This window comes from Oncorhynchus keta, chromosome 14 (assembly GCF_023373465.1).
Source record: "Oncorhynchus keta strain PuntledgeMale-10-30-2019 chromosome 14, Oket_V2, whole genome shotgun sequence".
Classification (NCBI taxonomy): Eukaryota; Metazoa; Chordata; class Actinopteri; order Salmoniformes; family Salmonidae; genus Oncorhynchus; species Oncorhynchus keta.
In genome coordinates, this window is record NC_068434.1 from 2,041,857 (window position 1) to 2,055,766 (window position 13,910).

Below are 13,910 nucleotides of genomic sequence, written 5' to 3' on the forward strand. Positions count from 1 at the left end.
GAAGTGGATTTAACCTGTCTCCTCCCCTTCATCTACACTGATTGAAGTGGATTTAACCTGTCTCCTCCCTTTCATCTACACTGATTGGAGTGGATTTAACCTGTCTCCTCCCCTTCATCTACACTGATTGAAGTGGATTTAACCTGTCTCCTCCCCTTCATCTACACTGATTGAAGTGGATTTAACCCGTCTCCTCCCCTTAATTTACACTGATTGAAGTGGATTTAACCTGTCTCCTCCCCTTCATCTACACTGATTGAAGTGGATTTAACCTGTCTCCTCCCCTTAATTTACACTGATTGAAGTGGATTTAACCTGTCTCCTCCCCTTCATCTACACTGATTGAAGTGGATTTAACCTGTCTCCTCCCCTTCATCTACACTGATTGGAGTGGATTTAACCTGTCTCCTCCCCTTCATCTACACTGATTGAAGTGGATTTAACCTGTCTCCTCCCCTTCATCTATACTGATTGAAGTGGATTTAACCTGTTTCCTCCCCTTCATCTACACTGATTGAAGTGGATTTAACCTGTCTCCTCCCCTTCGTCTATACTGATTGAAGTGGATTTAACCAGTCTCCTCCCCTTCATCTACACTGATTGAAGTGGATTTAACCTGTCTCCTCCCCTTCATCTATACTGATTGAAGTGGATTTAACCTGTCTCCTCCCCTTCGTCTATACTGATTGAAGTGGATTTAACCAGTCTCCTCCCCTTCATCTACACTGATTGAAGTGGATTTAACCTGTCTCCTCCCCTTCATCTATACTGATTGAAGTGGATTTAACCCGTCTCCTCCCCTTAATTTACACTGATTGAAGTGGATTTAACCTGTCTCCTCCCCTTCATCTACACTGATTGAAGTGGATTTAACCTGTCTCCTCCCCTTAATTTACACTGATTGAAGTGGATTTAACCTGTCTCATCCCCTTCATCTACACTGATTGAAGTGGATTTAACCTGTCTCCTCCCCTTCATCTACACTGATTGGAGTGGATTTAACCTGTCTCCTCCCCTTCATCTACACTGATTGAAGTGGATTTAACCTGTTTCCTCCCCTTCATCTACACTGATTGAAGTGGATTTAACCTGTCTCCTCCCCTTCGTCTATACTGATTGAAGTGGATTTAACCAGTCTCCTCCCCTTCATCTACACTGATTGAAGTGGATTTAACCTGTCTCCTCCCCTTCATCTATACTGATTGAAGTGGATTTAACCTGTCTCCTCCCCTTCATCTACACTGATTGGAGTGGATTTAACCTGTCTCCTCCCCTTCATCTACACTGATTGAAGTGGATTTAACCTGTCTCCTCCCCTTCATCTACACTGATTGAAGTGGATTTAACCTGTCTCCTCCCCTTCATCTACATGTCTCCTCCCCTTCATCTACACTGATTGAAGTGGATTTAACAGGTGACATCAATAAGTGATCATAGTTTCACCTGGGTAGTCTATGTCATGGAAAGAGCAGGTGTTCCTAATGTTTTGTACACTCAACAGCAAACACTCTCCCTTTGCAAGTCTAAGCTGTTGGAGAACCCTGGGGACATATACAGAAGCTGTTGGAGAACCCTGGGGACATATACAGAAGCTGTTGGAGAACCCTGGGGACATATACAGAAGCTGTTGGAGAACCCTGGGAAATGTACAGAAGCTGTTGGAGAACCCTGGGAAATGTACATAAGCTGTTGGAGAACCCTGGGGACATATACAGAAGCTGTTGGAGAACCCTGGGGACATATACAGAAGCTGTTGGAGAACCCTGGGGACATATACAGAAGCTGTTGGAGAACCCTGGGAAATGTACATAAGCTGTTGGAGAACCCTGGGGACATATACAGAAGCTGTTGGAGAACCCTGGGGACATATACAGAAGCTGTTGGAGAACCCTGGGGACATATACAGAAGCTGTTGGAGAACCCTGGGGACATATACAGAAGCTGTTGGAGAACCCTGGGGACATATACAGAAGCTGTTGGAGAACCCTGGGGACATATACAGAAGCTGTTGGAGAACCCTGGGGACATATACAGAAGCTGTTGGAGAACCCTGGGGACATATACAGAAGCTGTTGGAGAACCCTGGGGACATATACAGAAGCTGTTGGAGAACCCTGGGGACATATACAGAAGCTGTTGGAGAACCCTGGGGACATATACAGAAGCTGTTGGAGAACCCTGGGGACATATACATAAGCTGTTGGAGAACCCTGGGAAATGTACAGAAACTGTTGGAGAACCCTGGGGACATATACAGAAACTGTTGGAGAACCTTGGGGACAGAGATATATTACTGGTAGTAACTGGTGAGTGATAGGACTAACTGGTGAGTGAGAGGACTAACAGAGATATAGCAGTACTGGTAGTAACTGGTGAGTGATAGGACTAACTGCTGAGTGATAGGACTAACTGGTGAGTGATAGGACTAACTGGTGAGTGAGAGGACTAACAGAGATATAGCAGTACTGGTAGTAACTGGTGAGTGATAGGACTAACTGCTGAGTGATAGGACTAACTGCTGAGTGAGAGGACTAACAGAGATATAGCAGTACTGGTAGTAACTGGTGAGTGATAGGACTAACTGCTGAGTGATAGGACTAACTGGTGAGTGATAGGACTAACTGGTGAGTGAGAGGACTAACAGAGATATAGCAGTACTGGTAGTAACTGGTGAGTGATAGGACTAACTGCTGAGTGATAGGACTAACTGCTGAGTGAGAGGACTAACAGAGATATAGCAGTACTGGTAGTAACTGGTGAGTGATAGGACTAACTGCTGAGTGATAGGACTAACTGGTGAGTGATAGGACTAACTGGTGAGTGAGAGGACTAACAGAGATATAGCAGTACTGGTAGTAACTGGTGAGTGAGAGGACTAACTGGTGAGTGAGAGGACTAACTGGTGAGTGAGAGGACTAACAGAGATATAGCAGTACTGGTAGTAACTGGTGAGTGAGAGGACTAACAGAGATATAGCAGTACTGGTAGTAACTGGTGAGTGGGAGGACTAACAGAGATATAGCAGTACTGGTAGTAACTGGTGAGTGAGAGGACTAACAGAGATATAGCAGTACTGGTAGTAACTGGTGAGTGATAGGACTAACAGAGATATAGCAGTACTGGTAGTAACTGGTGAGTGAGAGGACTAACAGAGATATAGCAGTACTGGTAGTAACTGGTGAGTGAGAGGACTAACAGAGATATAGCAGTACTGGTAGTAACTGGTGAGTGAGAGGACTAACAGAGATATAGCAGTACTGGTAGTAACTGGTGAGTGAGAGGACTAACAGAGATATAGCAGTACTGGTAGTAACTGGTGAGTGAGAGGACTAACTGGTGAGTGAGAGGACTAACTGGTGAGTGAGAGGACTAACAGAGATATAGCAGTACTGGTAGTAACTGGTGAGTGAGAGGACTAACAGAGATATAGCAGTACTGGTAGCCCTATGGTGGAAGATGAAGCATGAGCAGTGGAACTGAATGCCCTGAATTAACTACTATTTCTATTCTAACAGGTTTTGAATTATAAACGACATGGGCAATATCTAATGGGCATTATAAACTGGGCGGTTCGAGCCCTGAATGCTGATTTGGCTGACAGCCGTGGTATATCAGACCGTATACCACGGATTTGACAAAACATTTATTTTTACTGCTCTAATTACATTGGCAACCAGTTTATAACAGCAATAAGGCACCTCAGGGCTTGTGATATATGGCCAATATACCACGCCGAAGGACCTTATTTCTTAAATATCTAATGGGCAATATCTAATGAATATTTTTTATATGTTCTAGGTAGCATAGCCAGGGCGGTGAGGGTTGGAGTTGGCACACTAACTGGGTGGTGAACTGGAGAGAAGGTCAAAAAGGCTGGGAGGACTAGCTCCAGAGGTGATGGGAGGAAGGAGATGGAGGAAGGAAGAGAGAGGAAGTGAAGGGTTGGGGTTCCACTGAACCTGGCAGAATGTATATATTCTGTTCCCTCCAGATCCTAACTCCTAATGGAATGGTAGAGGTATGTTTTGGGGGGAGAAAGCCCATTACGTAGATATGTGAGTGCTGTAATAATGTACTGTCTCTACTCACGGTCATTTTCCCACTACGGTTGGCCTCCTCTCGCTCCGCCAGCGCTTTCAGGAAGTTATCTTTCAGCTCTTTTCCCACACTCGCCAGGGTCCTGGAAAATACAACATGGAAACAGTTTGAAATGGTTCTTTCATTGTAGAAGGAAAAAACAGTTTTGTAGCTTGTTTAAAGGGACTTTATTGAAGCTTTGTATAATCTATGCATAGCAATAATTAGCCAATGATCACTGCATCAAAGGGACAATCTGCAGGTGCTACATCCATTTCTTTGGCATTATAAATTAATGATATGTACCCGTAGATTCTTGAAGAATATAACTTATAAAAAATGCCTCATGAGTTTAGTTCAACTGCCGTACCCCATCAGAACCCAAAATATAAAGCGTGTTTTACTCCCAATGTTTGTCAACAAAGTAAATGTAAACAAACAAACAACATGGTTAAAACTATCATCTTAATATCATGGATAGTCAGTCCTTATATCCACATCTCTGTCTGTGAATTTGAGAGCAGTTACATTTCTCCATCCCTCAGCTTTTTTACCGACAGCCGCAGGTTGATGGCTTTGTTATTCTTTCAACTGCTTAATTGCCTCTTTAAGCTCAAACGGGTACAACTTGGACATGTTTTCAAGTGGAATTTATGAGATCGGTCGAAGCCTTTTCCAAGGGACTCTGCAGTTAGTTGGTACTAACCAGGTTTCTCCCAAGAGAAGACATTCAGACAGCTAAAGGTTTTCACATTACATTAGTAACCATAATATCCAGGTATTCAGAAAGCATATACACTTCCTTGCCGTTTTTCCACATTTTGTCGTGTTACCGCCTGAAATGTAGATTTGGAGTCGCATAATACCGCATAATGTCAAAATTTTGTTTGCAGAATATTTTTGAAATGGAAAAACTTTTTTAAGCTGAAATGTCTTGAGTCAATAAGTATTCAACCCCCTTTGTTATGGGAAGTGTAAATAAGTTCAGGAGTAAAAATGTGCTTAACAAGTCACATAATAAGTTGGAGTCACTCTGTGTGCAATAATAGTGTTTAACATGACTTTTGAATGACTAACTCATCTCTATACCCCCCCACACACATACAATTATCTGTAAGGTCGAGCAGGGAATTTCAAACACAGATTCAACCACAAAGACCAGGGAGGTTTTCCAATGCCTCGCAGACAAGGGCACCTATTGATAGAAAAAAGGCAGACGCTGAATATCCCTTGGAGCATGGTGAAGTTATTAATTAGGCTTCATCCACTATGTATTAATTCATTTGGATGGTGTATCAATATACCCAGTCACTACAAAGATGTTTCATGTATTTTACCTATACTTAACAGGGTCAAGTAAGTTAACCAACGACACAGTTTTAAGAAAAATAATTGTTAAGTAAAACAAAAATATAAAATAAATCATTAAACAGCATCAGTAAAATAACAATAGTGAGGTACTGGTACAGAGTCAATGTGGAGGCTATATACAGGGTATTACGGTACAGAGTCAATGTGGAGGCTATATACAGGGGGTACCGGTACAGAGTCAATGTGGAGGCTATATACAGGGTATTACGGTACAGAGTCAATGTGGAGGCTATATACAGGGTATTACGGTACAGAGTCAATGTGGAGGCTATATACAGGGGGTACCGGTACAGAGTCAATGTGGAGGCTATATACAGGGGGTACCAGTACAGAGTCAATGTGGAGGCTATATACAGGGGGTACCAGTACAGAGTCAATGTGGAGGCTATATACAGGGGGTACCGGTACAGAGTCAATGTGGAGGCTATATACAGGGGGTACCGGTACAGAGTCAATGTGGAGGCCATATACAGGGGGCACCGGTACAGAGTCAATGTGGAGGCTATATACAGGGGGTACCGGTACAGAGACAATGTGGAGGCTATATACAGGGTATTACGGTACAGAGTCAATGTGGAGGCTATATACAGGGGTATCGGTACAGAGTCAATGTGGAGGCTATATACAGGGGGTACCGGTACAGAGTCAATGTGGAGGCTATATACAGGGGGTACCGGTACAGAGTCAATGTGGAGGCCATATACAGGGGGCACCGGTACAGAGTCAATGTGGAGGCTATATACAGGGGGTACCGGTACAGAGTCAATGTGGAGACTATATACAGGGGGAACCGGTACAGAGTCAATGTGGAGGCTATATACAGGGGGTACCGGTACAGAGTCAATGTGGAGGCTATATACAGGGGGAACCGGTACAGAGTCAATGTGGAGGCTATATACAGGGGGTACTGGTACAGAGTCAATGTGGAGGCTATATACAGGGGGTACCGGTACAGAGACAATGTGGAGGCTATATACAGGGTATTACGGTACAGAGTCAATGTGGAGGCTATATACAGGGGTATCGGTACAGAGTCAATGTGGAGGCTATATACAGGGGGTACCGGTACAGAGTCAATGTGGAGGCTATATACAGGGGGTACCGGTACAGAGTCAATGTGGAGGCTATATACAGGGGGAACCGGTACAGAGTCAATGTGGAGGCTATATACAGGGGGTACTGGTACAGAGTCAATGTGGAGGCTATATACAGGGGGTACCGGTACAGAGTCAATGTGGAGGCTATATACAGGGGGTACCGGTACAGAGTCAATGTGGAGGCTATATACAGGGGGGTATCGGTACAGAGTCAATGTGGAGGCTATATACAGGAGGTACTGGTACAGAGTCAATGTGGAGGCTATATACAGGGGGTACTGGTACAGAGTCAATGTGGAGGCTATATACAGGAGGTACTGGTACAGAGTCAATGTGGAGGCTATATACAGGGGGTACCGGTACAGAGTCAATGTGGAGGCTATATACAGGGGTATCGGTACAGAGTCAATGTGGAGGCTATATACAGGGGGTACCGGTACAGAGTCAATGTGGAGGCTATATACAGGGGGTACCGGTACAGAGTCAATGTGGAGACTATATACAGGGGGAACCGGTACAGAGTCAATGTGGAGGCTATATACAGGGGGTACCGGTACAGAGTCAATGTGGAGGCTATATACAGGGGGAACCGGTACAGAGTCAATGTGGAGGCTATATACAGGGGGTACTGGTACAGAGTCAATGTGGAGGCTATATACAGGGGGTACCGGTAATTGAGGTAATATGTACATGTAGGTAGAGTTAAAGTGACTATGCATAGATAATAACAGAGAGTAGCAGCAGTGTAAAAGAGGGGTCTGGGTAGCCCTTTGATGAGCTGTTCAGGAGTTTTATGGCTTAGGGGTAGGAGCTGTTAAGAAGCCTTTTGGACCTCGAATTGGCGCTCCGGTACCGCTTGCCGTGCGGTAGCAGAGAGAACAGTTTATGACTAGGATGGCTGTAGTCTTTGACCATTTCTAGGGCCTTCCTCTGACACCGCCTGGTATAGAGGTCCTGGATGGCAGGAACCTTGGCCCCAGTGATGTACTGGGCTGTATGCACTACCCTCTGTAGCGCCTTGCGGTCGGAGGCCGAGCAGTTGCCATACCAGGATGCTCTCTATGGTGCAGCTGTAGAACCTTTTGAGGACTTGAGTACCCATGCCAAATATTTTCAGTCTCCTGAGGGGGAAAAGGTTTTGTCGTGGACCTCTTCACAACTGTGTTAGTGTGTTTGGACCATGATAGTTTGTTGGTGATGTGGACACCAAGGAACTTGAAGCTCTCAACCTGCTCCACGACAGCCCCGTCGATGAGAATGGGGGCGTGCTCGGTCCTATTTTTCCTGTAATCCACAATCATCTCCTTGGTCTTGATCACGTTGAGGGAGAGGTTGTTGTCCTGGCACCACATGGCCAGGCCTCTACCCACCTCCCTATAGGCTGTCTCGTTGTTGTCGGTGATCAGGCCTACCACTGTTGTGTCATCGGCAAATTTAATGATGGTGTTGGAGTCGTGCCTGGCCGTGCAGTCATGAGTGAACAGGGAGTACAGGAGGGGACTGAGCACGCACCCCTGAGAGGCGCCCGTGTTGAGGATCAGTGTGGCGGATGTGTTGTTGCCTAACCTTACCACCTGGGGGTGGCCCGTCAGGAAGTCCAGGATCCAGTTGCAGAGGGAGGTGTTTAGTCCCAGGGTCCTTAGCTTATTGATGAGATTTGAGGGCACTATGGTGTTGAACGCTGAGCTGTAGTCTATGAATAGCATCCTCTGTACCGGGTACAGTTTCTTGCAATGTTCGTTTATCTCCCTTGGATATTGGTCATTCAGACCGAATTTGGTCCCTTTAAGCTCCTTCCTCTCCTTTTGTTGGTAGTGTTAAAATTTTGCCATGATCGGTCGAGGACCCTTGGTCTTGTCGCTCCGAGCTCCAAGTCTGTGTACTTGGTGGAAAGCCACCTTGTTTACAGTCTCTATAGGAAGTTTCAAGGCAGATTGAATGAATTCTCTGATCGCGCCCTCTGGATTATTGGATGTGTCCTCAGGAATCCCAGAAAACATTTGATTTTCACACATGTTATGACTTTGTATGTCTAGTAACGACTCATTCATCACCCTGTTTTCCCTGAGTAGACAATCCATGTTGGAATCTTTGTTGGAATATTTTTTTACTTGGCTGTGCCTTGTTCTCTCCTTGGACCAGGATCCTAGGATCCAGTTGCAGAGGGAGGTGTTCAGTCCCAGGGTCCTTAGCTTATTGATGAGCTTTGAGGGCACTATGGTGTTGAACGCTGAGCTGTAGTCAATGAACAGCATTCTCACACAGGTGTTCCTTTTGTCCATGTGAGAAAGGGCCGTGTGGAATGCAAGTGAGATTGCATCATCTGTGGATCTGTTTGGGCGGAATGCAAATTGGAGTGGGTCTAGGGTTTCTGAGATGATGATGTTGATGTGAGTCATGACCAGCCTTTCAAAGCACTTCATGGCTACAGATGTGAATGCTACGGGTCGGTAGTCATTTAGGCAGGTTACCTTAGTGTTATTGGGCACAGGGACTATGGTGGTCTGCTTGAAACATGTTGGTATTACAGACTCAGTCAGAGATGGGTTGAAAATGTCAGTGAAGGCACTTGCCAGTTGGTCAGTGCATGCTCGCAGTACACGTCCTGGTAATCAGTCTGGCCATGCGGCCTTGTGAATGTTGACCGGTTTAAAGGTCTCACTCGCATCAGCTGCGGAGAGCGTGATCACACAGTCGTCCGGAACAGCTGACGCTCTCATGCATGTTTCAGTGTTACTTGCCTCGAAGAGAACATAGAAGTAATGTAGCTCGTCTGGTAGGCTCGTATCATTGGGCAACTCTTGGCTGTTCTTCCCTTTGTAGTCTGTAAAGGTTTGCAAGCCCTGCCACATCTGACAAAAGTCAGAACTGGTGTAGTACGATTTGATCTTAGTCCTGTATTGATGCTTTGCCTGTTTGATGGTTCGTCGGAGGGCATAGCAGGATTTCTTATAAGCTTCTGGGTTAGAGTCCCGCTCCTTGAAAGCGGCAGCTCTACCTTTTATCTCAGTGCGGATGTTGCCTGTAATCCATGGCTTCTGGTTGGGGTATGTACGTACGGTCACTGGGGGGACGACATCATCAATGCACTTTTTGATGAAGCCAGTGACTGATGTGATGTACTCCTCAATGCCATCGGAGGAATCCCTGAACATATTGCAGTCTGTACTGCAAAACAGTCCTGTAGCATCTGCTTCATCTGACCACTTTTTATTGACGAAGTCACTGGTACTTCCTGCTTTAGTTTTAGCTTGTAAGCAGGAATCAGGAGGATAGAATTATGGTCAGATTTGCCAGATGGAGGGTGAGGAAGAGCTTTGTACGCGTCTCTGAGTGTGGAGTAAAATTAAAAATCAATGTCCTGATATCAAGAAGCTCTTTTCGGTCATAAGACATGGTAGCAGAAACATTATGTACAAAATAACTTACAAATAATGCAAAAAAACACACACAATTGGTTAGGGGATTGTCCCCCCCCTGCCCCAACCACTCTCTATTCACCATCCAGAACAAACAAGATGAGGCCCCGACCCAGTGCATCATGGTCGGCTAAATCCTGTCCAATCAGAGGGGCTGTTTGGTTTGTAATTGCCCCCACTTGGCCTGGCCCTCTCTCTCTGTAAAGGAACCTGAGTTGGGCAACACTGTTTCTGTTACCACACAGAGGGGCGATTCAGGGCCTAGGTCCTAATGGCACTCAATTCCCTTTCAGGTCCACTACTTATGAAGAAAAGTAGTGCACTATATATAGGGAGTAGGGTTGCATTTGGGAGGTACCCAGGAACATATTAGGAATATTAAACATTCTTTGAGACGTAAGAATGGATGCACCACTTCTGCTCTTTTCTGTCATTTGCATAATGGCAGGCAGCCAATAGAAACTCTTTAATAGTCAGCTGATCACACTCCCGACTCCTCCCCCTCGGTTTCAAAAGGGAACCTCATGCCTTCTACCGAAAGTATGTGGACACTCCTTCAAATGAATGGATTCTTCTACTTCAGCCACACCTGTTGCTGACAGGTGTACAAAATCGAGCACACAGCCATGCACAGCCGTGCTAACATAATTCCAAAAGGGTTTTCTAATGATCAATTAGCCTTTAAATGATAAACTTGGATTAGCTAACACAACGTGCCGTTGGAACACAGGAGTGATGGTTGCTGATAATGGGCCTAAGTAGATATTCCGTTAGTAATCAGCCGTTTCCAGCAACAATAGTCATTTACAACATTAACAATGTCTACACTGTATTTCTGATCAATTTCATGTGATTTTAATGGACAAAAAAAAATTGCTTTTCTATCAAAAACAAGGACATTTCTAAGTGACCCCAAACTTTTGAGCCGTAGTGTATATTTCTTAGGAGTTTCCATTTACCTACCCAGTGCACATGATGTGTTTGTCCATGTGGATTTCCTTCTTTAGTTTGAAACATCTGCACTGATTTGGTTTCTCAAACCATTATTTCCGCACCAACTTGAAGAGGCCATTCACAATATTGCTTTGATGCATTTGAAGTGTCCAGTTTCTTTGTATTTCTATGTGCGTCATGTTATCTGTGGGGTAAATGATGGACACCAGAAGTCCCCAGTTTCTTTGTATTTCTATGTGCGTCATGTTATCTGTGGGGTAAATGATGGACACCAGAAGTCCCCAGTTTCCCTTCACGGCAGAAAGGTCTTCTGGGAAAACCAATCCATGACTGATGATGCTATATGGCTGTATGACCTCAGAGAATCTAAAAGATCATTATCAGTGTTGACGTGAGTTACTTTTAATGAGTTGTGTTGAGACAAAACAGAAATGACTCTGTTCGTGTTGGGACACATCCTATACGGTTCACAGGATGGGCTCAACGTTTTACTGACCAGAGCATTTCCCCTCCAAAGACCTCAACTGTACTGTTGATACACATGCCCTACAGTGCAGTACAATGATACGTCTGCCGTTTGAGGGAAAAACACACATTTATCAATGTAAATATACATCTGATCCAACAAAAGTATTTTTGCTCTGTTTTAACCTGTAAAATGGTACCAGATGAAAATGAACAAAGCCCCTGTCCTTTCCTTCAGGTGGTACACACTAACACTCTCAACCACAGGAGGAGAGGTTCTCTGTGGCTTGTTTTCTGCCTTCAGGATGACTCTTAACTTGGTGGTGACCCGATGAAGGTTTCACACACTGCCGGCATGCCAAATGGCACCCTATTCCCTATATAGTGCACTACGTTTGACCAGGACCCTGTGTAGGGAGAATTGGTGCCATTCGGGACACTGGCTCCTATTGCTGCTGCTGTTTGACTCATCAGTGCCAATGTTTTGTCAGGTGTGTGGAGGCCCAACGGAGAGGTGTAGGCCCACCCCCCACCCCCCAAAAAAAGATTTCCATGGAAACGGGCCAACTAAAGTGTAAAAAAAAGCTGTCATAATATGATACAAAATCATTTAATCCTTGAAATAATTAATCTTATAGCGCCGGCGGGTTCTCCAAATGATTAATGAACAAAAGTAAGGTACACATCTGAAAGGGGTTTTGTGATGTGTGCCTAGGAGTTTGGTTTTACAGTAACCATAACAATACGACTTGTGTGAATAATGAGCAAAACTGATTTCTGTAAAGAAACAGTATTTGTTTTGCTTTATATTTGGAGAATAATATATGCCATTTAGCAGACGCTTTTATCCAAAGCGACTTACAGTCATGTGTGCATACATTCTACGTATGGGTGGTCCCGGGAATCGAACCCACTACCCTGGCGTTACAAGCGCCATGCTCTACCAACTGAGCTAGAGAATGTCTGTCACCATCGGTCAGACGTTGGTTTAAAATGAACTGACAAAGCATTCCCATTTGGACCATTTTGCAGATACTCAATCCATAGATACTCAACCCATAGATACTCAATCTATAGATACTCAATCTATAGATACTCAATCCATACTCAATCTATAGATACTCAATCCATACTCAATCTATAGATACTCAATCTATAGATACTCAATCTATAGATACTCAATCCATACTCAATCCATAGATACTCAATCTATAGATACTCAATCTATAGATACTCAATCCATACTCAATCTATAGATACTCAATCCATACTCAATCCATAGATACTCAATCTATAGATACTCAATCTATAGATACTCAATCTATAGATACTCAATCCATACTCAATCCATAGATACTCAATCCATAGATACTCAATCTATAGATACTCAATCCATACTCAATCTATAGATACTCAATCTATAGATACTCAATCCATAGATACTCAATCTATAGATACTCAATCCATACTCAATCTATAGATACTCAATCCATAGATACTCAATCTATAGATACTCAATCCATACTCAATCCATAGATACTCAATCCATAGATACTCAATCTATAGATACTCAATCTATAGATACTCAATCTATAGATACTCAATCTATAGATACTCAATCTATAGATACTCAATCCCTAGATACTCAATCCATAGATATTCAATCTATAGATATTCAATCTATAGATACTCAATCCATAGATACTCAATCTATAGATACTCAATCTATAGATACTCAATCTATAGATACTCAATCCATAGATACTCAATCTATAGATACTCAATCTATAGATACTCAATCCATACTCAATCCATAGGTACTCAATCTATAGATACTCAATCTATAGATAATCAATCTATATATACTCAACCTATAGATACTCAATCCATACTCAATCTATAGATACTCAATCCATAGATACTCAATCCCTAGATACTCAATCCATAGATACTCAATCTATAGATACTCAATCCATAGTTACTCAATCTATAGATACTCAATCCCTAGATACTCAATCCATAGATACTCAATCCATAGATACTCAATCCCTAGATACTCAAACCATAGATACTCAATCCATAGATACTCAATCCCTAGATACTCAATCCATAGATACTCAATCCATAGATACTCAAGCCATAGATACTCAATCCATAGATACTCAATCCATAGATACTCAATCAATAGATAATCAATCCATAGATACTCAATCAATAGATACTCAATCAATAGATAATCAATCCATAGATACTCAATCAATAGATACTCAATCAATAGATACTCAATCAATAGATACTCAATCCATAGATATTCAACCATAGATACTCAATCCATAGATACTCAACCCTAGATACTCAATCAATAGATACTCAATCTATAGATACTCAATCCATAGATACTCAATCAATAGATACTCAATCAATAGATACTCAATCCATAGATACTCAATCTATAGATACTCAATCCATAGATACTCAATCCATAGTTACTCAATCTATAGATACTCAATCCCTAGATACTCAATCC

At 43.3% G+C, this 13,910-nt stretch overlaps 1 protein-coding gene across 1 annotated transcript in view; it reads right to left on the reverse strand.

Annotated features, from left to right (window-relative positions):
• The window catches only part of cfap299 (cilia and flagella associated protein 299), a 118,288-nt gene that overhangs the window by 20,853 nt on the left and 83,525 nt on the right, over positions 1 to 13,910 (reverse strand). Inside the window, exon 3 of the mRNA XM_052460825.1 lies at positions 4,090 to 4,180. Within this exon, the coding sequence (XP_052316785.1) occupies positions 4,090 to 4,180 (91 nt within the window). The remainder of the gene's footprint in view (positions 1 to 4,089; positions 4,181 to 13,910) is intronic.